The sequence below is a fragment of the Coturnix japonica genome, chromosome 23, assembly GCF_054131305.1.
Source record: "Coturnix japonica strain WE chromosome 23, WE-NBRP24, whole genome shotgun sequence".
Classification (NCBI taxonomy): domain Eukaryota; kingdom Metazoa; phylum Chordata; class Aves; order Galliformes; family Phasianidae; genus Coturnix; species Coturnix japonica.
The window spans coordinates 1879241-1903421 of record NC_140685.1 but is presented as its reverse complement, the minus strand read 5'-3'; the positions used below and the strand labels follow the sequence as shown (position 1 = coordinate 1903421).

General features: G+C 45.0%; 1 protein-coding gene across 4 annotated transcripts in view; it reads left to right on the top strand.

Moving 5' to 3' along the window:
• SHISA6 (shisa family member 6) overlaps positions 1–13438 on the top strand; it is a 193686-nt gene extending 180248 nt beyond the window's left edge. For all 4 annotated transcript variants that reach the window (XM_085522728.1, XM_015880061.3, XM_015880060.3 and 1 more), the window contains one exon: positions 7318–13438. In XM_085522728.1, coding sequence (XP_085378854.1) covers positions 7318–7868 — 551 coding nt within the window. In that variant the 3' untranslated portion in view covers positions 7869–13438. The remainder of the gene's footprint in view (positions 1–7317) is intronic.
• Positions 13439–24181: the final 10743 nt, after the last annotated feature.

Here is a 24181-nt window from a genome sequence, read left to right as displayed (position 1 = left end):
TCACCATCTGCAGGAGCAGCTGGAACCAGATGACAAACCCAGGCTGATAAAAAGCTGCTGAATTGTCTGGGAACCTCCATTTCAGTAGGAGCACATCTGCCTGTCCTCAGCAGTGCTGCAGTCCACCATGTTTCATGGTCCAGACCAGCACCATTCACTGGTCTTTGGTGCATTGCTGATGTCTTTATGTGTTGCTCTCTGATCTGTTCATGCCAGTTAGTATCTATTCTTTCTTGCTGTTTTACATATTGCATTGTTCTGTCAACTTTTCTGCAATGCTCCAGCACATCCCTGCTCCTGATGGTGAATATTCACATGGAAATCTCATCAGTTTCAGTAAGATTTAGAAATAAGTGATATTTGTCATGAAAAGTGCTCTCTCCAGACTGAGATACCAAGTCTGTAGTGTGTCTACATGGATGTTTTCTGGGTGCAGCCAGGTACTCATGCTGCCCCGGTCGGAAAAATAACTTCAGGGTCTATATTTGCAATAGCTTCACTGAAAGCAGATTGGGACAATGAGCAGATGCTACTTCCTTGGTCTGTATAAAATCTGCATTCCCAATTTAGCCCGCTAGGAGAGATGTACAAAATGAAGTGGCAGAGAAGCCCTTGGACTGTCCATAGCACTTGGACTGTGCAGAGCACATCCTCACACAGAAGATTTTCCAGAAGAGAAAATGCAACAGAAATGCAGCACATAAAAATCTCAGCCCACTCCTTGGCACTTCACTGTAGAATTTAAATATGTGTTTAACATTTAGGCAAGTATATTTGACATGCTGAAAAGTAAGCATGTGTTTGACCATGTTGTAGAGCAGAGATAAGGTATTTAGGGACTGGATACTGCCATGTACGTGACTTTTGCTTCCTGATAACATTCGGAATCACTCTCTTAACCAGAGGCATTTTCCCTTCCTTGCATCCCTGTGATTAGCTGTTCATGTTCTTGAGTAGCTTTGATGATATTGTTCAATATTGGGAAACCCTTGAAATCATGACATTGAAACATAACTGCTTTAAAATGCTTTCATTTCAAGGTGATGGTTTATTTTCATTTTTCTGATGAAATAGCGTAAAAATATCCAATTGAGGATAGTCCTTGAATTTCTCTTTCATTTCTAATTGATTTCCAATGCTCAGGATTACCTGGGATAAGTCCTTCCAGATCAGAGGCTGGGAGATGTCTGTCTTGATATTATTGGGAACAGGTTATGGAAGCATCTACCAGGAATTGCACCAATGTCTCTTACTGTGATGATGAAGGAGAGCAGGTCTCTTCCAGCCTGAGATTCATTTGTTGTTTTATACATTGTGCATAGATGCTCATTGGCCTTGATCTTCCTGCTGAGGATGTATCTCACTGAAACATTCAAAAACAACAAACAAAAGCTAACTGAACCTCCCACACCTTCCATAGCCAACATCTGGAAATGTACATCAGATCTGAACTGTTTTCTGTATCTCACTCCTGCAATGCTTATCCAGCTCACACTGAATATAAATTCACCATGACCAAGCAACTCCACTTATGAGCCATTCCTGCCCCCCTTGGAAGTCATTGTCCTTGTCCCCATTCAGGGGACACCTGGCAGTCAACATTAGTCTAGGAATATGAGAGTAAATCTCTGGTCATTGGCTGTGGAAGATAAGTGAAGTTCATCCATACTCTTACCACTTCAGCAGCATTGGCCCTAGAAGGAAGTTCTTACATCCTACAAGGAAAACACCAGCTATTTGCCCATCACTGGGCACTATAACTATATCTAGGTATAGTTTGCATCCTCATGAAAAGTGGCTGATAAATGCCAAGCCAGTTACCTGACACTGTATGTTTAGGTAGCTGAATAATTAGTTTCAGCTCTAAAAGTGCTAATCACACCATGCTACCACTGGGCTTGCGTAGGCATCTCACCTATAGAATCATAGAATCACCAAGGTTGGAAAAGACTTCCATGATCACTCAGTCCAACCATCCACGCCCCACCAATACTTCTCCACTAATCCATGTCCCTCAGTACAACATCTAAACGTAGGAATTCAGACCTCCCATTTAACAATGCCAGCAATATCATTTTCTTATTCCATTTAAAGGAGCTACAGACAACAGAAAATCTGAGGCTTTGCAAATGAATTACGGTATTTCAGTTTTTCATATTTAAAATTAATTGTTCCTAATGAACTCCCTGCCATCATTAAAAAACAAAAACATGCTTTGAAAAGCTCAGTAACAAATACTGTCTATCTGAGTCAAACAAAAGGCATTAGATACTGAACCTGTGATTCAGTTAATGGTTTGAGATTGTTCAGGTTAAACAGCACTTGTTTTCACTGGTAGTGAATGACATCTGAACTAAATAACCAAGAAGTAATGCCATTTACTATCACCTTGCTAAAGATGAGGAGCCAGAGCTCAGTGCAGATATGGTCAGATCCTACCCTACTTCAGCCATCAGGCATCTGGCCTCCATTTCATCCAGGCATCTTTGTAATCAGCAATGAAAGGCTTCCATCTCTGCCATATCGAGGTGGCAGTTGCTCACTGACCCCCAAATTGCTCTGGCAAACTATCAAACCCATCACTGGGTAACAAGCCACTTTTTGATGCTGGGCTTGTGCACAGGAAGAGCAGCAGTGAGCAGAGTGTGGGAACATGCAGCTGAGCAAGAGCATCTGTGTTAATTCTGCCCTGCCCAGCACCCCAGGGAACTGCTGCTCCCAGCTGAGTGAGAAAGGTCAGTCAGAAAGGAAGCTAATATTTTCAGGCATATTAAACCACTTGGTATTGGCTGAAGGATCATCACAAATTACTTGGCATCTTGAAAATGTTAAAGCCAATTGAAAGAGGAAAGACAAGGCCAACAAGGGAATGCACTGGAACTGCTGAGAAAGAAAAGCAAATAAATTGCTCTGATGACCTTACATACAGATGAACGTGCATATGTTTTAATCATACTAACTTACAACCATGGGGAGGAAAATCATCCTGGGCTTTTCCACTCTCTTTTTTTAGAAACCCAAAAATACCTCATTTCTCTAATTACAGCATTGGAGGACATGTGCTCTGCCTTCCTGCAGTGGCTTTGTCACACTCATCTTAGGCAGGCTGAGTTGAGAGGTGAGGAAACACTCATGTGGGGCTCTCCCTGCAGATGAGAGAAACAAAAATCTGTGCAGGTCGGCTTGTCTTAAAGCAATCAGCACAATGGAGACCAGCCCTGCCAGTGTTCCAGGAACTGACATGAGGGGAAAGAATGGGAAGAAAATGAAATTAGCCAGAAAAATGTGATTTCCCTTAATTGCACTGCTAAAACATGAGCAAAGCCCCATAAATATGAGACCAGTTTGTTGTTGTTGTTTTAAAGAGAATTCTCCATTAATCAATAGACCAGTGATTTCCTCCTGTCTGCTCCTTATTTCTGGCCTTTAGAAATCCACTCAGGACTCCCTTTTTTAAGCACATCTATAAGGGAGAAACATATTCAATTGCTGTTTTATTTTTGCTAAATTTAAAAGTACCAGTTATGACACGAGCACCAATAAAACAATAAGGAGTAGCAGCATCAGTGTCTTGTTATCCCCGCAAACTTGCTGATGCAGTGAGCATGGGATGAAACAGATTGGAAGGTTTCAGGTCCTGGGCACGTGGATATGCCCAGGGAAGTGGTGGGTGACCCATCCCTGACCATTCAAGGTCAGGATGGACAGGGCTCTGAGATCTGATCAAGCTGTAACTGTTCCTGCTCACTGCAGGAAGTTGAAGCAGGTGGCCTTGAAGGGTTCCTTCCAGCTCAAAACATTCTATGATTCTGGAATTTCCACATTAGCAAACAAAGGCGACCAGATCAGTTCCAGCACCACCCGAACTTGGTGATTCACTTGGAGCCTTGAAGCTCTGAAGCCTGAAGCCATGTTTGTTTCACTGTTCTGTTCAACGTTGCTGTAGAGATCCCCATTCACACAAAGGCTCCGGTGTGATACTTGGCCTATCATCGGGCTGTGTCCTCCATCACTGCTGCAGTAACACTCAACTGACATCACCTTCCAGAGTCAGCAGCCTGTTGAAAGTCTGCCTGCTGCCAAAATAAACCAGCATGTCGTCGACAGTTTGCAACTTTTATTCCTTTGAGAAGGAGATGTGAAGTTTTTCTGCACCTGAATATGTTCTTGGAATAGCTGTGCCAACATCTACCTGTGTCTCTCAGCAGCAAAGAAGGAGACAGCCTGTGTGAGCTTAGGAACACCTTTAAAGTGAAATCAGGACCTGAATGGGTTGGAAGCTGCCAGCAAAAGGCCATGCAGATTTCCACCTTCCATCTCTGAAAACAATGCAGAGGGGGTATTTTTAATGAATGGATATTTTTAATGTTTCTAATTAGCAAAACTTTTTGGAGTGTAGACCGTGCTTCATTGTTCATCTAAATTAACAAGGAGCAAATCTGAACCACTTTTAATCAGCTGATTCTACTGCCTCACTAGCAGGCTCAAACCACTGTAAACCTCACTTCTTAAGCTGGTTTAGCTCCTCTGGCAATTACCATGGCCAGGTGTGAGCATCCAAGCACATCTCCATTTGGGATGTTCTCTGCTTTAATTACATCTATTTAGAGTCACTTGGGCAAATCCAGCAGCAATTCTCTCATCCAGAGCAGAGGCCAAGTGCCAGAGTTCTAATTGCTCAGCTCCTATTCTGCAACCAGCCTCACACATCATTATCAAGCCCATGCACACTAAGTATGTGCAAGTCTATCTATGGACACAGGATAGAATACAAATAGCTAACATTACTGTGGCCATATCAAAATTCCCTAGTTCTTCCCAAGCTTCCTAAAAGGTGGTTTTAAAGGAATGAGGTTTGGATGCCAGGGGATCTGCTCTCTCATTTGCAACAAGATTCTTCCTAGAAGTTTTTTATTATGAAAGAAAAAGGACTCATTTCTACCATTTATACTCTGCTGAGCAAATCCCATCCACAGTGAGCATGCCAACAGAGGAGAGCTCTGGGTAATCCTCATGCCCTGGCAGAGTGTGTGCTGTCAAGAAAAGCTCAGCAGCAATGATAGTGCCAACAGGGCCGTGCATTTCAGCACATTCATTCTCAGCTTGCATTTTTGGATGCGGAAGGACCAGCCATCTTCCTCATGGATCCAATGGGTTGTGTGGACTGTTTGCAGGAACATGAGGAAGACATCCAGAGGATATCAAAGAGCACTGAGCACATGGGAGAGGAGGAAGTCAGTGAGTGAGGTCACCCAGCACAGGCAGCTCACAGCACTGTGAGTTGTTCCTGAAGAGCCCAAAGCACTAATTTTAAATGCTCTCTTGTGAACAAACTTCTGGGATGCTGTCAGCACCCAATTAAGTATCTTAAAGCGCTGACATTTCCCCAGCTAACACTTCGCCTCATGGGACAGCCAGCCAATCCCTCAGCTGATGTGTTGTGTAAAAACCACAGATTTATGTCTATGTCAGAACAAACAGTTTCTGCTTAAGTACATCTCACCAAGTTTCTGCTTAACTGTTATATATACCAAATGTCTACCTAGAATCCAAGCACTGGAGGACAAAGGTATAGGCCCCACCAAATAATCACGTCCCAGAATAGGATGTTGTCCCACAAGAGAATCATCTACTTCATCCACTTACGATTTCCTAACAGTTCTGAATCAGATTTTTGTCATTTTTATCACTTGAACATCCTCAGAAACTCTACATGTGCATTTTTGCTCTTCTACCATCATATACTTTCTCATCTAACATCACCTGTATTAGTGGAGTGAAACACGGCAGCTAAGAAAATGAAAGGCCTTCCTTTTCTTGCAGTCTTTACCATGTGTGTCTTATAGACAAAAGATTTTGCAAAGGAATTTTATGGCAGGCCCCAGAAGTGGCATGGATGATGTCCATCAGCACTTGGCTAGAGATGATAATGCATACCGGGTTATGCTTGTATTTCCAACTCTGTGGTCCTTGTGCCAGGCTGCTCCCATCAGATCAGTTGCAAGTTGTTCTTTCTTTAAGATGGAGAACTTCACTTTGTCTTTGAATGAGGAGGACCCTTCCTGCACACCAGATGTTTTGTTGGCTTCTCCATGGAGATGAAGGCTACTTGCCATGTGTCTGGGATGAGTCTCACTCTGGGGTCTTTTGGAGCCACTGATGAGCCAGACACATCAAGAAAACATCTCAGAAAAGTAAATGGAGGAGAAAGACACATACAGATTCTCAGTGTTGAGCTCTAGACACACCTCTACCCCCCCAGACCATGGAGACACTGTTGGAAACTTTTATTTAAAGACAGTATATTCCTGATAAGGGACTGGTGCTCCATGCTTTACACCTGCAGTCACAGGTACATCATGATGGTCCACAAGCTGTGCTGTCTTGAAACCCAAAGACTGATGGTCCACCTTCCAGCCAGGTAGTTCTACTCTCCCAGCATAAAGGATATGAACATCAAAGTGTTTTACCAGAAAGCTGGGTTTTTCCTTCATCTTCAAACCACAAGTTGTTTGAATCAGGTCATTCCATCTGCTCTGGGATTTAAGGAGTATGCTGGGATGTATCTGCAGCAGGTAGAACCCTCCCTGAGGCTGAAGTATTTGTCTGAAATCCAAAAAGAACTCTGCAACAAAGAGATCATTTAAGGCAGAGAAGAAGCAAACTGAGCAAGCAACGTTCCATGAGATAAACTCCACAGTATCAAGCAGTGTATAGAAGCACTGGAAAATAAAACCTCAGGCATATGATTCAACATCTCAGGGCGAACATCCCATACCCACCAGAGACACTTAATAAGCACATTTACAAATACTCAAGAATAGTAATTAACAATGTTTTGAGATAGCTTAAGGGTTTCACAGCCCATCCGTACCTGAGGCCAGAGGTATGGGTTTCCCCAAATGGGGAAACTGCCTGTCTCACCTTGCTTTCTCTATGCTTTTTGTAAATGTATTGTGAAGGTGATGCTGGATCACTTCTCCATAACTTGCTGTTTGTGTGAACCGTGTGGTACCATGGTCTGGACTCAGCAGTATACAGAGTCTGTTATGTCTGTTGTGCAAAAAGGTGTGATGCATCACAAAGAGAATTACACCTGTCTGCACACAATTATAGCTGATAAACCCATGGCCACACAACCCACGTGGGGTTCGTGTTCCTCTATCAGGCAGCATCCAGGCATGGATGTTCATGCCCAGCTGCTAGAGACAGCCCTCAGGTCTTACTGGGAGGCTTCTGCATGGCTGTGTGAAACCCATTCTCACCCCGTGGGACATCACGCTGACATTTCTAACTGTTCCCTTTCTTTTCCCACAGCTGACAAAGAGGCTGATGAGTACTACATGAGGAGGAGACACCTGCCTGACCTGGCAGCCCGGGGCACGCTCCCCATCAACGTCATCAAAATGTCTCAACAGACCAACCACAGGGACAGGCCCCGCCGTCCCATCAGGGCCATGTCCCAGGACAGGGTGCTGTCTCCTGAGAGGATCATGCCTGAGGAGTTTAGCATGTCCTATGAAAGGATCCTCTCAGATGAACAGCTTCTGTCCGCGGAGCGTCTCCACTCCCAGGACCCTCTGCTCTCCCCGGAGCGGTCGGGATACCCCGAGCAGTCCATGTCACGGGCACTGTCACACACAGACGTCTTTGTTTCAACACCTGTCTTGGATCGCTACAGGATGACAAAAATGCACTCCCATCCTAGTGCCTCAAATAACTTGTACAATACCTTAGGGATGAACCCAACATCCGCCAAGCGCCAAGCGTTCGCCTCCCGACGGCACAACACGGTAGAACAACTGCATTATATTCCAGGACACCACCACCACTACCGCACAGCGAGCAAAACAGAAGTGACTGTTTGATATGACTTCAAGCATTGTAGATATTCATCAAGGACTGGGGTGGCCACAGCACCCCATACTGCAGTGGCCTTATAGGCCAAGATAACCTCTAATAACTCAGTGTCTGGAAAGATTTCTCTGGCAGTCCCATCCACATTGTTTTTAAAGTCGCCTCTACATCGATTGCATAAGAAGAACCCAACCAAACTGAAAATAGTGAGGGATAATGGAGGAAACTTCCTGACGTGCATCAGTTTCTGTCAAAGAAAGCCATAGTAAGTAGATGGCTCCTTCCAAGGGCTCACCTACATTATCTTATTATTTTTATCAGTTTAAGACTTTTCAGCTGCTACAAGCAGAACCAGTCTCATGCAGCCCATGACAGGGAGGAGGAAATGCAGCGCTCCATCCTGGCAGGAAGGGGCCCTGTTCTCATCCCTCATGCCAGTCTTCACGGCTGACCTTTCAGTAGCAAGTAGGTCAGCTTCTGGCAGCTGAGGATCACCTCCAGACCACTCAGTACCAGCCAGCACCCATCCATCTGTTCTTCCTCACCCTTGGAACAAATTCAAGGGCAGACTTTCCTAAGGGACTGGCAGATCTAGGGACAAGAATAGCCTGGCTGAGAAATAAAGATTTAGTTTATATTAAATATACTCATAAGATAAAAAAAAATATACTAGTGCCTACAAATCGCCTGCTCTCTCAGTGTAGGAAGTAGTGGGGTTGATGTGTTCAATAAGCACAAATATACTGAAATGCTTGTTAGACCCCTTCTCCACTCATTCTATTATCTTACTGTCTCCAACATGTAAATAGGAAGGAGGAACAGCCTATCTCTCCTCCAGCTTCTTGCCACTGCTGAGGCTTTAGTGCCAGAATTTGTTCAGCTTCACTCTGCTGACCTGCGCTGGGGGCAGTGCTGACTCCACCAACACCCCTGCCAGGAAAGGCTACTGTGGGTTTCATCTGAATTTCTCCCCAGGAGTTTCTTTCCCTGACAGCATTTTCCACCAGTCCAATTCCTGTTTCGCAACGTGTTTCTTTCTTTTAGTTGTGACCTAGAACACTGTATGTAGCAAATCTCTTTCCAGACCTTAGCAGAACAGAGAGTACCTGTCTACAGAAAAGCAAGTTGGTAATTTTCCATGCTTGTCTTACCATATAATGGCCCCAGAAGAAACCTTCCAAATTCCAATTCCACCGAGTCCCACTTCTAACCACACAGACATTTCATTCCGTTCCATTTCATGCATATAAATTATATATCCAGCATAACTATAATAAACGGGCATGTTTATATCCGATATAATGGTAATTAGATAATGTATATTTGTAAAATCTTTTAAGAATAGACTAGTGGGCCCAGAATTTGTGAGGGTTTTACCTCTGGCTTTCTACACAGATTGAGATCTGCTCTGGATTTTTGTTGTTGTCATTGTTGTTGTCGTTCCTTTTTAAATTATTATTATTTGTTTTCCTTTTATTTGTGCTCCTTTCAAATCCTGTGGAACCAACTCACAGTAGAACTTTCTTTGGCCAGGAAAGGGTCTCCAGTTCTGAAGGCCACCCAGCCCCAGTGCTGTAGCTGTCCATGGTGTGAACTCAGAGCCCCAGCACATGTGCACCCATGCACCAATCTAAAGGATAGGCACGATCCCTCTGTGGTGTAAAAGGATGACTGACTTTAGACTGTAAACACATTTCCATACGGCACATCTCTCTCATGTCCTCACCCTGAGTCACTTTCAACTTGCTCTTAAGCAAACACTGTCTAAATTAGCTCTGTCCTCCTCCTCCCCACAAATACCTCCTGCCTCTTGGCCTTAATGATGTTCCCAGCTCAATACTGCATACAGTGATTGTAGGTTGTAAGCCTGAGACTCATGCAGGGGCTCATGATGGTTCTTCTGGTGCAGGATAGGCAGGAGGAGCATGCTGTCTATTCCAGGTGAGAAATAGGCTTCAGTGGGGTGGCCATGTTGGCTTTCACTGTGATAGTTTTCAAAAGAGAACTGAGGCCCTTCTCTTTCCCAGACCATGCTGTGGTTGCTGCTCCTAGTTCATGGGCTTTCTTCCCCAGCTGATGGAGACTGTGTTTGGAATAGACTCCTTTTGAGAGAAGTACTGGGGCTTTGTTTGACGGAAACTGAGCTGGAAAGGACCAAATAAGGACCTATATGTGATCTAAGTGGCCATTACCATGCAGCCTTGGGCAAAGCCGTTCTGGGCAAAAAACAGAACTGTGTGTGGATCAGAGTTGAAGTCTATTGGTGTGGGAGCAACAAGTGAGAAAAGGCTCACACCTCATCTTCTGACCTTTTGCTTTGATGGACACTCCTCTCCCCTGACTACCTCCCAGCTCCTCAGTTCAGTCATGGGATATTTCTTCACTTCATTCCTTGCAGCCAGAAGTTTGTGATTGATTTGAAGAGAAGAAAAATACACATGACTGACAGGGAGGCAGTCCCTGCTAAGTTTCCAGGGCTCTTCCATTCATTTCTGTTCCAGACAAAGCCAGGATTTTCCCCTCTGCAAGCAGAGAGATGTGAACACTGTGGGAGAGGAGAGTCCACCCTAAAGTCTGCAGGAGCTGAGGTGGCAGAGCTGGAGAACCAGAAGCAACCATGTGAGGCTCTGGGTAGGTCAACACACTCTCCATCTCTATAGCTGTTTGTCCCAAGCTCTCATCTTTGTCTAAGTGTTCAGTTTGTCAACTAAGAAGCTGCTGGACCAGATGCAAATATGGAAGCTTTCCATCCAAGTAGCCCATGCTATACTGTGCCCCAGGCCTTTTCACCTCTGCGCCTTCTCTTATTCTGACTGACCAACATCACAGGCCTTCTGCTAACTTGTCGATAATCCTCCAAAGAAATCTTGTCCCCATCTCTTCACCTCTTCCACCCACACAACAGTTTCAAGCAGTTGTGTCCTGTTAGAACTATCAAACAGCCTTTCTAAGCCAAATTTCTCCTGAGACTGCCACTACCAGACAAATTTCAGCAAATTTCTTTCAGAAGGCAACAAGGCCCGAATGGCTGCAACTTCTTCTGGGCACTGTGTGTTGGAATGGGTTGGTAGATAAAGTAGTGGCATGTCAGCACATACAGGTGTTCTTACATGACTTTGCTCCTTTTTCTGAGGGTTTGTCACCAAAATGGCACTTGGTCCAAGACTGGGAGTCATGGTACATGGTCTGGTCCCTAGCATTTCTGTTTTCTGTTGTCAACACACAATGATATAGCAACACTTTCCTATTCCACAGAGGCATTATGAGGGTCCATACCATGTCTTTGAAGTGCTTTGAGACCCTCTCACAACAGACACTGTAGAAGAGAAAAACGTTTTTATTACTGTTGTTTGTCACCATTGTCCTGCCACATCGTGTCTGATGTGTTGCAATCCAGTCTATCCAGAACGAGAGTGCTGGGGTAGGGGGGATGCAGCCCCCCAGACTTCACACTGCTTTCCTTCTGGTCATGCTCCCACTAGCAGGCAGCAGCTCTGAGGAACACTGTTACCTGCACTGTGACTTTCCTGCTTTCTCCTCTTGTCTGAGTCCCCATTTCGTTCTGCACTCAGGACAAAAGCAGGAAGCAGTCACATTCCTCTGTACAGTAAGATATGATCTGCCTTGATTAATCTAATGTACTCTGAAGAATTGATCTGTCTTTTTCTCCAACTCACAGGTGGAAATACATCTGTGGAGCATCCAGTTCCAAGTGTGCATGTGCAGGGACTGGGGGAGGGTGATGTAGAAAGGTTTATATTCTTTCCTACAAACTGATAATTATTTGCATTCCCCAAGCAGCGACACTTAATAGTGCGCTGCACTGGGTTTTATATAATTACATATCTCAATTGATACAGATACGTGTATGTTTATGGGTATACACATAAACACGCATCTATACGTACATACCGTAAAATGCAGTCGTAAAGTTCTAATTGACCCTGTATCAATCTAACCTTCCAAAATGTACTGACCCACTCTTTGAAATGTGGAAAACTGTTTTTAATGAACTGTGCAGGTGACCATATGGAACAGAAGTTTTGTCATAGAAGGCTACTAATGACAGTGAATTGCATTTTAAGGAAAAACAAAATATTTTTCAGAGTTTTAATGTTCCTTTTATAAATGAGATTCTCTTTCTTGGGGACGGGGGTGGGTGGGAGAAAAAGTTATGCAGAAATAAGCCCTCCTTTCCTGGCCTAGATTTATGTTCTGCTAACCCAGCTGGCTGCAGTGCTAATCCCATAAATCTGGGCTTTGAGCATGCGTATTTCTCTGCTTTGGTCTATCAGAAGCTTTCTCACCACAAGTCTGCAAGAGCCTGCGTTGAGTTTTTGTAAGAGATACGTAGGTCCTAATCAGCGGGAAGATTTCTTCACCTTCTTCCTCCACATCAAATGAAATCACCATGAAACAGGGTAACTTTAATTGTGTTTGAAGTAAGCATTCTAGTTTGTTAACAATTTGCCATCTGCAGTTCACGTGATGGAGAAGTAGCTTAGTTTTGTTTCGAACTCAGCTGAATTATATTTAACACATACAGATTTCACGTCCAAGTATATTTCAGTCCAGTAAGAAGTTAGTGGGGGGAATATGTGAGCAGGAGGCTGAAATATTTGTCCTACAAAGTGTTGCTAGCAATAAGCCTGTGCTGGGGCTGCTTCTTAGAGAACGGTTGCTCGTGTGTTGTGAACAGATGGTGGAAGGTGCTGCTCACAGCTTCTCCTAACTGGCTCAAGGCTGCCAAGGAGGTGCCCTCAAAGAGCCCAGATCCCAATTGGGAAAACCAACCTACACTTCACCTCTCGGTGGTGAGGGGAGACTCAGACCGATGACAGGAGCGTGTCGGAATAAATCTGGAAATGAAATCTCAGCAGCAAGGAAGGCAACGTCTCACACCTCCACCATGACCTGTGATGTCCAGGAGGTCTCGGCCGGAGGAGACACGTGTTGCCCCATCCCCACCCTCTGCCCATGTGCTTTGTATCCACTCCCAACCTTCTGTCTGTAAACCTGTTAGGCATTTTTGTAGCAAGAATTCCTTGGCTCCGAGAAAGACACTTCTTACTGTAATATTTTTAGTTTGGGGGACAATATTTCCTAAGAGGGGTTAAGTGGATATTTTTGTGCTTTAGCCCAGTTTATGGATTCCATGTTTATTATACAGTAGTACTGAAGAGGAAGTACGTTTGTATCTATAACTTTGCACAGACTCTTGGTTAACCATTAAAGAGGCTTCAAGACGAGCAGTATTTGACTGTTTTTCTCTGTATTATTCTTGTTGTTATACTTACCCGTAAAAGCACATTCTGTATGTACTGTAAACAAAAATATTATCAGTTTAGTAAAATTTAGTCTTAAGGATTTTTCCACTTTTGTCAGTAACGAATATTTATGGATTCAAAAATAAAGGCAATTTCAACATATAAATTGTTTCCTTTTGATATCTATTGGGGAAAAAATAAAAGGCCATTTTCCTGGCAGCCTTCCCAACCTTTGTAACCAGCGTTTGAAAGGTAGATATCTATATTTCTGTGTGTACTTAAATAGCACCTATTAAAATGAAAGCTACAAGGTCTGGAAGAGTCATTATTTTTATGTATTTATTTATTGCATTCATCATCATGCCAGAAAATAGCAGGGGGAAGAAGTGAGACATTATTATATGCTGTAAAATTTTGTCATGCTGGCCTGTAAGGTTTTATTTTTAAATTGGCCTCCTTTAATTTTACATTGGCAAGCTGTGATTCACTCTCCATCTAGAAAGCCTTGCTCTGCAAAGCCATAACTCGTGAAATGCCCCATAGCACTGGAGGCTTCAGCAGGGGCTTGGCTTTTGCTGTTGGCAGGACTGCACATGCAGGAATTTCCTCATCAGTCATCTGAGATGTGAGCAGTGCCAATGAAGCCAGAGCACGTCCCTCACTAAGCATCCCTCACCACTACCATCAAGGATGAAGTGGAAGAGTATTTCTCCTTTTTTCCCAATTTTTAGCAGAGGAAGTGCCAAAATTTGTATTTCGATATTCATATTAATTTGCTTTCAGCGTCATGCAAATTATATTGCATTACAATAATGTGATTGTTGGAAATTGGGAAGGATTTCTGGATATGAACACTGTTGAGGCATCAGAAGGCTTTCAGGATACACTGTGGGGGCAGGACAGTGGAGGGCAGGTGCTTCCCTCCCAGCACAGAGCTGCTGGCAGCCAGTCCCCATGGGGCTGAGCTCTGGGAGAAACTCTCCTCATCTGATGTCACATCTCTGCCCCCTGTCCTTCTCTGCCCTTGTCCCACCTCTGCAAATCCACAGCTTACATGGAGCTCTAGAAGAGTGCTGTGTTCTGGAGATCCTTCCCCTCCACCTCCCTTGTTGCAGAGGTGACCACATCACCTTCCCTCACCCACCAAGATCCTCTTTGGTCTTTCCTCATCACTGTCTGTTTCCTTTGCTGCTCAGTTTAAATAGATTAACGAAGTTCTGAGATGCAACACCTCATTGCCACCAAGAAAAGATAAATCATTTTCCAGGGCAAGTGCGGGGGGAAGATGTCCCTTTTCCTACCCCTATGGCTGGGTTGGTGCTTAGGGTCTTCTATTGCCCTAAAAGCAGAGCTCAAAGTCAACAAGGAATAATCAGCAGTTCCTAAGAAACACATGAACCCAGCAGAGTTAATTAAAAAGCATTTTTAATGGCAAAGTTTCATTTTGCCTGGCGGTTCTATCCATAATTACCCAATCCTTTGTAGCACTAATAAGTGGGGAGGGAGCAATGGGGAATTAGCTAATTTCTCCACTTCCCATAAAAGGCGTTGAGAAGAACAGCAGGATTTATTGTGCTGAGAGCCAATGATGACTGAGTTGAAGCCGGAGCCAATTCTTACCTCAAAAAGCAATAAATCCTGCTGCTTCCATTTCCAGTAATAACTGAGTTCAGTACTGTGGTGAAGAGCATAGGCCCATTCTGTGTGTCAGTGAAGACCCACCTTCTCTCCAAGGAGTGCTCTCCAGCACACAGAGCTGCTATGGCAGATCTGTCCCATGGGGTGAGGGCAGGGCAAAATGGTCCCCATCACACAGTAGAGGTCCACACTGAGGTCTGAGGCCAGTGATTGGCAGGGGAACCACCGAACAAAAGGTTGTTGTCTGGTAGGACTTGAGGATGGTATGATGGCATGGGTATGGAGTCACCTGGGGACCTGAATTTTGCCAACTGCCTCTTTTCTTTGATGGAGACAGCTTGGTCATGGGTCACTCCCACTGCAAGGTCCTGGTGCTCCCTCCTCACATGGCTGCTGGCACAGTCCCAGTGTCCCTAACTCCAGCACCACAAATGTGACTGTTTCTCAAAGCTAATAACCAGCCCTGGTCTCAGTTGCTTTGAAGAGACATTGAAAAATGATGAAGAATTAAAGGACTTCAGAATAATTAACACCTGACAACATTCATTTAGGGAAAACAGACCTTGCCAAACAAACTTGAATTCATTTTCTAGTGTTACTAAAATTTGATCAGTGAAAGACACAGCAAGTTTAGCCTTTTCTATAGTATTCGATCACATGCTGCTTGACAACCTGATCAAGCTTTTATCACTACATGTTATTGAGAAAGCTGATGTTAAAGTGGTGCAGCAGGACATCTCAAAAGTGGGTTTTGCCTCTGAAGTGCTGTTGCCAGTGGTATTTGGCAGAGCTTAGCATAAGACCACATGCTTTTCAACACCAAGTTTAGCAACCCAGAAATGATACTGATGCTCCTGGAAGTTACAGGAGACAGGGTGGGCTTTGCAAGCAAAGAGCAATAGAAGAGGAAAGTTCTGAGCCAAGGGTGCTCTGGGTCCTTCTGAACAAGAAATGCCATAATTCACAAAGGAAACCAGACCTCCATGAATTGGAGCAGGGCTTCTAAGGCAGACAGAGATGGAGAAGCAGTCCAAACCATGTCTGAGTAGGGAAAAAGCTTTTCAGTGAGGTTTTTACAAAGCTCAGCATTTTAGTTCATAGCAAGAGGTTAAGAGGTGCAAGCACCTGCAGGAAGTGGAAATGAAGGGTAATAAGAGCTCTATAATCCAGCATCAGAAGAACCAGCTGGTGGAACCTGAAGCCAGAGGTGCTGGTGCTGAAAATTATCAACAAAAAGTGAAGCTTTGGAGTACAGGCAGTTTCAAAAACCGAGTGGTTTCTCTTCTGAAAAGCAAATCTGATTCAGCAAACCCCATTTCTTTGGTTGGGAGCTGGGTTCAGTGGTGGATTATAAGACATTCTGACTAGATCAGTGATGTCTCTTGTTGTAATAAATGCAGTGTGGTTGCTAGTGCTAAGCCTCGTTGCTTCAGTAATCCTTTGAAGAAAATTTCACCTTTCTCTCAGCTATTTTCATAGGCAAAACCCACAATTTGTTGAGCTCTTCTGTGAGCTGAAGCTCACTTCAAACACGGATGAGTTTCCTGCCCATGAAGAAGGGCTGTTTCCACAGGGCCCTCCCTCCCAGGCACTAGCACACTTAAAGGCATTTAATAATGAATGGAGCTTTGCAAGAGCCTCCAGGAGCACTGTGATTCCCTGCAGAGCAGAGAGGACATCAGAAGGAGAGACCTTCGGAAGTGACTCACCCCAGTCACACAGTGAGTCAGGAGCAGACTGGGAATACAACTCGGTGCCCCATCTTCCTCCTTGTCAAAGTGCCAGCTCTTCCCTTCGGCCTCAAGCTTTGGGAAGCACTTTGAGTAACTTTAACTTGGACTTCAGGCTGCTGACTGAGCTCAGCACCTGCCAAAGCAGGAGCGCACCTCTGCCCTGCAGTAACTATTCACGTTTGCTGTAGGAGAGGAAGAAATCATTTTCGTTCACCTAATCAGGGTCTCTCCTTGCTTGGCACAAGATTGCATCAAGGTAGGAATAACCTCAGCAATGATTTCATTGTCTTTCAGAAGATTTAGTGCCAAACTGCTGTCTCAGAACTCCTTTGGAGCTGAATCTGCTTAGGGATTTTGTAGTTTTATGTTAGACAGAGGAGAAATGTGAGAAATGGTGGTGGTCAGTGGTGGGTACATGGTTGGAGTAGATGATCTTGGAGGCCTTTTCCAACCTGGTTATTTTCTGATTCTAATGCCCAGATCCTGTGATACCTGATTTCACTGCTGCCCTGAGTAGTGCTCTCTAATGTAATGGAGCCAACGTCCTCTTTGTCTCTCCTTGCTCTCTCAGCAGCCTGGTGCTCACAGCAGACAAGACATATTTCTAGAGCTGGTCCTGAGAATATGCCTTCTTTATTGCCCACATTTCACATCCTCCACTGAAAAAGGAAAGACTCCTTTCCAGGAAAGGTAATAGTACGATGTTGGTGCACTCTCAGGGCCAGGCTTATAAAGTGAACCAATTTGGAAAGATTGACATCTTCCCAAACATGCAGCATCTTTGGGACTTAAAGGAAGAACCTCGGTTGAATTTATGAATTCCTGCAAACTGAGGGCCATCTCATTCAGAAAATGAGGCCCAAAATCAGTGCTGTCTTTCATATGTCATCTGCCAGAATATATACCCCCCAGATCCCCCCAGTCTTTCTCCTGTCCCAGTCCTGTCCCTGTAACCCAAGCAAATTCAGAAGCTGCAGGTGCAAAGTTTTCCTCCCCCTGTGTTCTGTAGGCTCAGCAGTGGTTCTATGAAGGCATAGGATTGATAGGAAACTCCTGCTTGTTTCTGGATCTCCAATCTACCCAGCCTGTGTGTGGATGAACACAGTACACTCAAAACCAGGCTAAAGCAGGTGCTGGGAAGCAGCAAGAGCACCTTGAGCAACAGGAAGCCATGCTTACTTTATATAGGAAACAGGAAGCTTACTTTATGTAGGCACATAAAATCATCTGAATAAGCCATTGCTCTGTTCCAATTAACGTGCTGTCAATTATGATGTCTTCTGCAAGAATCCTTCCTGTTATAACCTCCATCTTTGATACGTGGCTGCTGTTCTCCATCTCCTTTGAAGCCCATTAGAAGCTCCATCACACATACAATTCACATTTTATTTTGTAACATTTAGAGTAGAATATTGTTTTGGTTTTGGTGGATCTGCCTTTTAGACCTGCCGATGATAAGAATAGGAACACTTGTGAAAAAAAAAACCAGTCTTCACTTCTCAGCATTTTATTCTGATATCCTGAATTGCTCAAACCCCTGCTCAGCTCATCCCCATGCTCCCTGGGAGGCTGATGGTTCTGCAATCCCCCAGTGCCTGTGGGAGGATTGAGAGGTACCATACAGGGCTTGCAGAGAGACCAGTGAAAGATTGAAAATGTTCATTAGCATTTCCCCAGGGACCTCTCGGCAGCAGCTCAGTGAGGATTTGCTGTGTTTTCCAACAGACAGGCCCCATGAGACTACACAGTGCAGACCTATGCCAGAGATTTGCTTTCAGCTCTGTCCATTTGATCTATAGCAGCCGCAGCACTCCTGTTGTCTGCAGACCACTGGCAGCAATTTTCTTGCCTCTTGTGCTCTGTGAGAGTTGTCTGCCCATACAACTCCTCTGCAGCTCCAGGCGATCCACAAGATGTCTATTATGTAGTGCTAAGAAGCACACCAATGCGGAGAAGGTCTCAAGGGAGGAAGTCTCAAAACAGACAAGGACAAATTCTACTGTTCCTGTGCATGCAGGGTCATTGATTTCTCTTGCCACAAAACCATGCTTCTGCGGGAAAGCCCAGGGATGGCAGCAGCTCCACAAAGCCTGCTGTCCATCTGTAGAAGGCACCTCAAAGCTGCCAGCATGGCAGGGTCTCCACTTGCTATTCCGCTATGTAGCAGCAGCCTGTGCTAACCCACTATTGCAGGTGGGCAGCCAGCAGCAAAGTGCCCTTCACCTGCAGCAGGAAACCCAGGGTCCCCATGCCTTGCCCTAAGTGTCCACATAAAGTCATTGTGCACACATTCCTGTGTGCATGAGGGCCTTGGCACAGTGACATTGTTGCCAACATGTGCTTTGCTGTGTCACAGGCTGTTAGCTGGTTATCCAAGCTTTCTGTATATAACTGGTGAGTCCAGAGTAATTGCTATGACTGATAGCAGGAGAGCGTGCTAGCGCTCATTAAAGACAAATGGAGCTGCCTGCTGTGAGCAAAGTAGATGCATTTACCCAGGCTTTCTTAGTGCCTGTGTTTACACAGAAACATCCCCTGTCTGTGGGATCTGAAGAGATGCTCTTACTCCAATCTCCAAGAACTAGGTGGGAAAACCAGGACTGTATGGGAAGGTGGAACATGGGTGGAGCATATTTGAGGAAGCTCAGGTGGGAGGCATGGATAGTTAGCTTGAACAATCAGCCAGCCATACCAACAAAAGCTTTACCAACAGGGGAATTTTGGCAGCCAGCTCATACTTTGGTGTAATGCCCTTCACTGGCTCAGCCCCCACAGGCTGGTACTTGCTGGAACCAGGTTATTGCAGCTAGTAGGTCATGTCAGCTCGCTCTGCCTCTCTGGGCTGGGCTGTTTCACCATCTGCAAAGCACAGCCATCTCAGTGCTACCTTTATGTGCAGGTGAGTGGATGGGAACACATTACAGCCCTGATTTAGATGGAGGAGCCTTGCAGCATACTGGTCACACACGGCACGGCCAACTCCCCAAACAGCTGTTGCTGCAGGGCCTCTGATCTAATTCTAACCCCTAATCCTAATCCTAACACCATAAGCCTACCCAAAAAGTTAACCCTATCCCTAATAACTCACAACAGCCATATGCCTCCAGCAAAGCGTCTGCACTCGGAGATGGCCCTGCCTGCACAAGGCACGGCTTTGTGTTGGCTCCAGCAACCAGTTAAGGGCTCATTTTTGCCTTCCCAACAAGTCATCCCAAGTTGTGAGTAACCTCCGGAGTGTTTGAACAACAGGGAGATCTGGGGGCTGCTGCAGCCTGTAGCGTGCTGGTTAGGATGTGGCATTGATGGAATATGGTCAGCAATGGCAATCATTCATCTCCAAGACATGCCAGGCTGTGTTAGGCCTGCTGCCCTTTTTATTGGCCTAACCGTGAGTGCTGAGGGTGACAATTCATGATTCTTACACACTCCTGTTAAAGTTTGAATATATTTTCCCAAGGCGGCTTGGTAGCAGATAATTGGAGAGATCAAAGAGCTCAAGAAATGGATTTAGTCAAATGTTGGATTATGTGATTCATCTGCCTTCCACATCACGTATTTTCCCCAAGGTAAATTCAAATTAGCACCTGTTGGAAAGCCTATTAGTCAGTGTCCGGGCTCTAGTGCATTGGAATTCAAAGGCTTTCCATTTAGCAGGAGGCAATTTCTCATTGTCTAAGGAGCCAGCAGCCATCTTGCTTGTTGTTAATTAACAAAACCCCTATACATCCACAGCACACAATCCTTCCTGATTCGGGTATGGACATCCACACTGCTCTGTGCTGGTGCAGCCTTGCCTTGAGTACTGTGCACAGTTGGGGCACCACAGGATAAGGACATAAACTGAGTGTCCAAAGATGGGCTATGAAGGTGGGGAAGGGTCTGAGGTGTGCAAGGAGTAGCTGAGGTCCCATGGTTTGTTGGTCCCAGAGAAGAGCAGGCTGAGAGGAGACCTCATGGCAGCCTATAGATCTTTAGAGGGAGTGGAGGGGCAGCGCCGAGCTCTGGGGACAGTAACAGGGTCTGAGGGAACGGTGTGGAGCTGTCAGGGGAGGGATGGGGGTCAAGGGAAGAGAGGGGCTGAGGAAGGGAATTGACTTTGACCTCTGGGGATGACTGTGCTGAGGTCAGCACAGGACACTTGGAAGCAAAGGATTTAAAAGCTTAATCTGTTTAACTAACTGAAGAGACTTGAAAGGCGATGTTCTCACAAAATACAGGTAACTTAATGGGGAAAAGCACCAAGTTCTGAAAGGCTCTGCAATATACTGGGAAGGACAACAGCCTGAGTGATGTCTGGGAGCTGAAGCCAGTTGTGTTGTCAGACTGGGAAAAAAGTTCAGATGTACCAATGATGTACAGAACTGGTGAACTACCTCCCAGCTTTTTCAAGCTGCCTCTTATAGAAAATAACCCTTAGCCTGGTGTGATTTCACCCATCACACTGCTCTCCAGTTTGATCCCAGCTACAACCTGCTATGGTAACCAGCCCCTGTGGCATTGTGAAAGCATCTCCAGTTCCCAAATGGTCTTTGCAGAGAGAGAGAGCTGTTTGCACAACAGCTCTATCTAACTCACCACCAGGGGTCCATCCATCCACACACACATTTTCCAGTCCAGTCTCCATAAGGGAAAGTTAAAAGATGAGTTAATCTTCTGTGGTTCTTCAGTTCTCAATGTTGCAATGATAAAACAATCTTCCTGGAAGAATGAGAGCATTTACTTGTCTTCTCTCAAGATGGACACAGGAAGGATGCCTCTTGCTTTCCCAACACAACCCTTCTGGCTGCCTTGAAATCATGTATCAAAAAGAGTATTTGTATACATATATCTGTCTATGAACAAAAAGACAGAAGGGTTTAGCATACATGTGAGGATGGGGCTGCAAAGACTATTAGGAGGAACTCCTGCTACTTGACATAAGGATCAGCTCATTGTAAGCCCATGAATGAATTCATTGTTGGGTGACGTGTGATGACCAGAGTAGGGAGGCAGCTGTCTCAAATACCTCCCACATGACAGCAGTCCTGGCCTATTCTTTAGATGCAGATTTAACCTCAAATCAGATAATCCACGGTGTGTACATACAGACTGAAGGGCAAGAGATTGCCCCCAGCAAAGCACTTCCCCACTTTCATTCCCTGTCAGTATTGAAAGCGCTTTTTATCTCTTATTTTTTTTTATTATCCATGCTAATCCATGCCAGTTATTCTATTCCTCACCCTACTGGCATTGCTCCCAGATGCAGAGATCCTCTGAAGTCAAGTAGATCCCAGCTGGCAATCAAATGTCTCATTAATTTGTGGAGATGCCTCTTGTTCCTTCCCTTGTTCTCAGACACGTGTGGCTTACCCTGCTCCTCCTGTCCCACTGGCCCAGCCTGGGTTGACACCAGATGCTATCACTGACCAGACCAGATATTCCTAAACCAAACAACCCGGGGCCAAATGATTCCAAAGAGCGAACCGATAGGGAAGAGAGCCTGACTAGTATGGAAAGAGAGGGTCAGGATCAGACGTGCAGGTAGGCAAAGCAAGTTGTTGGCTACGAGGTCAACAGCTCCACCATGATGTCCAAGCAGAGCCAGGGCCAGTACTTCTATGGAATGCTGAAACATCTGCAAGAAGCCAATTACCCTCAAGGTTAATGCACAATGAGACAGAGTCTGTATGCGCACAGTCCAGAGCACAGTGGTTTCATCTCTGGAAACAGCCCTGTGAGGGATATTCTAGGTTGAGGGTTAGGATTAAAATTAAGTTAGGGATAGGGGTTAGGATAAGGGCTTAGTTCCCAGGGTTAGGGTTAAGAGTTTAGGGCTAGAGTTGCAGTTAGAGTTGGAGTTAGGTTTAGGGGTTAGGCATAGGATTATAGATAAAGTTAAGGGTCAGGGTTATGGCTATGTTTAGGGCTAAGGGTTAAGATTAGGGTTTCACTTGTTAGGGTTAGGATAGGGTTTGTATTGAGGTTGGAATTCAGTGTTAGGATATGGTTAGGATAGGGCTAGGCTTAGAGATAGGATTTGTTTTAGGAATAGGAATAGGGATAGGGGTGGGGATAGGGATGGGGTAGGGGGAGGTGTAAGGGATAAAGTAGGGATAAAGATAGGGGTAGGGTTAGGTTTAGGCTTAAGTTTAGGGTTACAGTTAGGGTTAGGGTAATGTTTTGGATAGGGTTTCTGTTGCCTTTAGGGCTAGGTTTAGCATTAGAATACTGTTACATTCAGGGTTTGTGTTAGAGCTAGGAATAGTTTGATGGTTAGCATTTGGGTTAGCATCAGGATTAGCATTGGGGTTAGCGTTAGGGTTGAGATGATATGGTTAAAGTTAGGGTTAGCTTTTAGGGGTTAGGAGTTAGGGATTACTTTTATTTACAGTTAGGGTTATGGTTTAAGTTTGTGGTTTGGATTGGTTTTAGTTTTGAGGCTTAGGCTGAGGATTAGAGTTATGTTTAGGATTAGGACTGAGGTTGAAGGTTAGTTTTAGACTTAGTTTTAGGGCTAGGGTTAGGGTTAGGATTAGGGTTAGGGTTAAACTGTACAGAGGAGATGTCAATCTCTGCTCATCTTAAACCTACAGGGACAGTATCACCTCATCTCTTTGCCTGGGATTACTGCTTAGCTCTTATCCAAGCACAGTTTAATATAAATGGGTCAGCACTCAGGAATTGTTGTCCAAACCAAACGTGCTCTCAGTTAACTGCTGTGCTCCAAATGTCTTCTTTTCCCATCCTGCCGTTCAGATGCATTGCCAGCATTGATCAGCTCCTTCCACTGCCAGGGCATGCTGGGAGCACAGCTCCTGGTGGAGTCCTTCCTCCCCAAACCTGCCAATCCCCACCTCCTTGTTCTGCATCTTCTGAAGGAAGTTTTATGAGCACATTATGCATTATGAAATTAAATGCCTCCCGTGGACTAACTCTATTATATCTGTGCAGTTACCTTTGTCAGCCCAGCCAGTAATTGCATCATTTATTTGTTTGACAAGACCTATGTCCTATAAAGCTTCGATGACTCACAGTAATTATATTGCTAACATTCCATTCAGCATTACATGCATTGTATATGGCCTTTCATTCATACTCCCTTTCTAAGCACCTCATCTAATTGGGTCACCCCGGGTGGCCTTTTCATGACACTCTTATGCTTTAGGGCCTTTGGAAATTCCCCAGTCTTTGAGGTGAGTGTTGCCTGGGTGAGGCATCCTCAGCTCTACAGAAGGCCATGGGAAGGGCAGCTGAGTGTGTTGAGCCCAGTACTAGCACCTGTGTTTTAACATGGAGGGATTCACCTCCCATGCTCAAAATTGCATCAGAGCAACAAGACTGATTCCCACTTATCCAAAGCAGCGATGTGACACACATTATGGCTCCCTGTAGGCTTCTTCCAAAGGGAATCACACGGTGGGAGAAATGGGAACAGGTAGAAGGAGTTGGTATGTTTTTACCATCACTTTTCTGCTTGTGGGTTTTTGTTTTTCCAAATCCCATTTCTTAAAGATTGTCTTGTTTTGTTTTCAGGACACGCTGTGGGGCAGGGAGGGACCAGCAGTGCCGGAGAGCAGATGTGGTCTGTGTGATCTGTCCCTGATTTCCCAGCAGAGAGGTGGTAATAGAGCTGCACAGCGGGCTGAGGAAAGCAGAGCTGCCTCTCCAAGCATCACAGAAAATTAATGAGAGCTCAGCTGGTGGCTC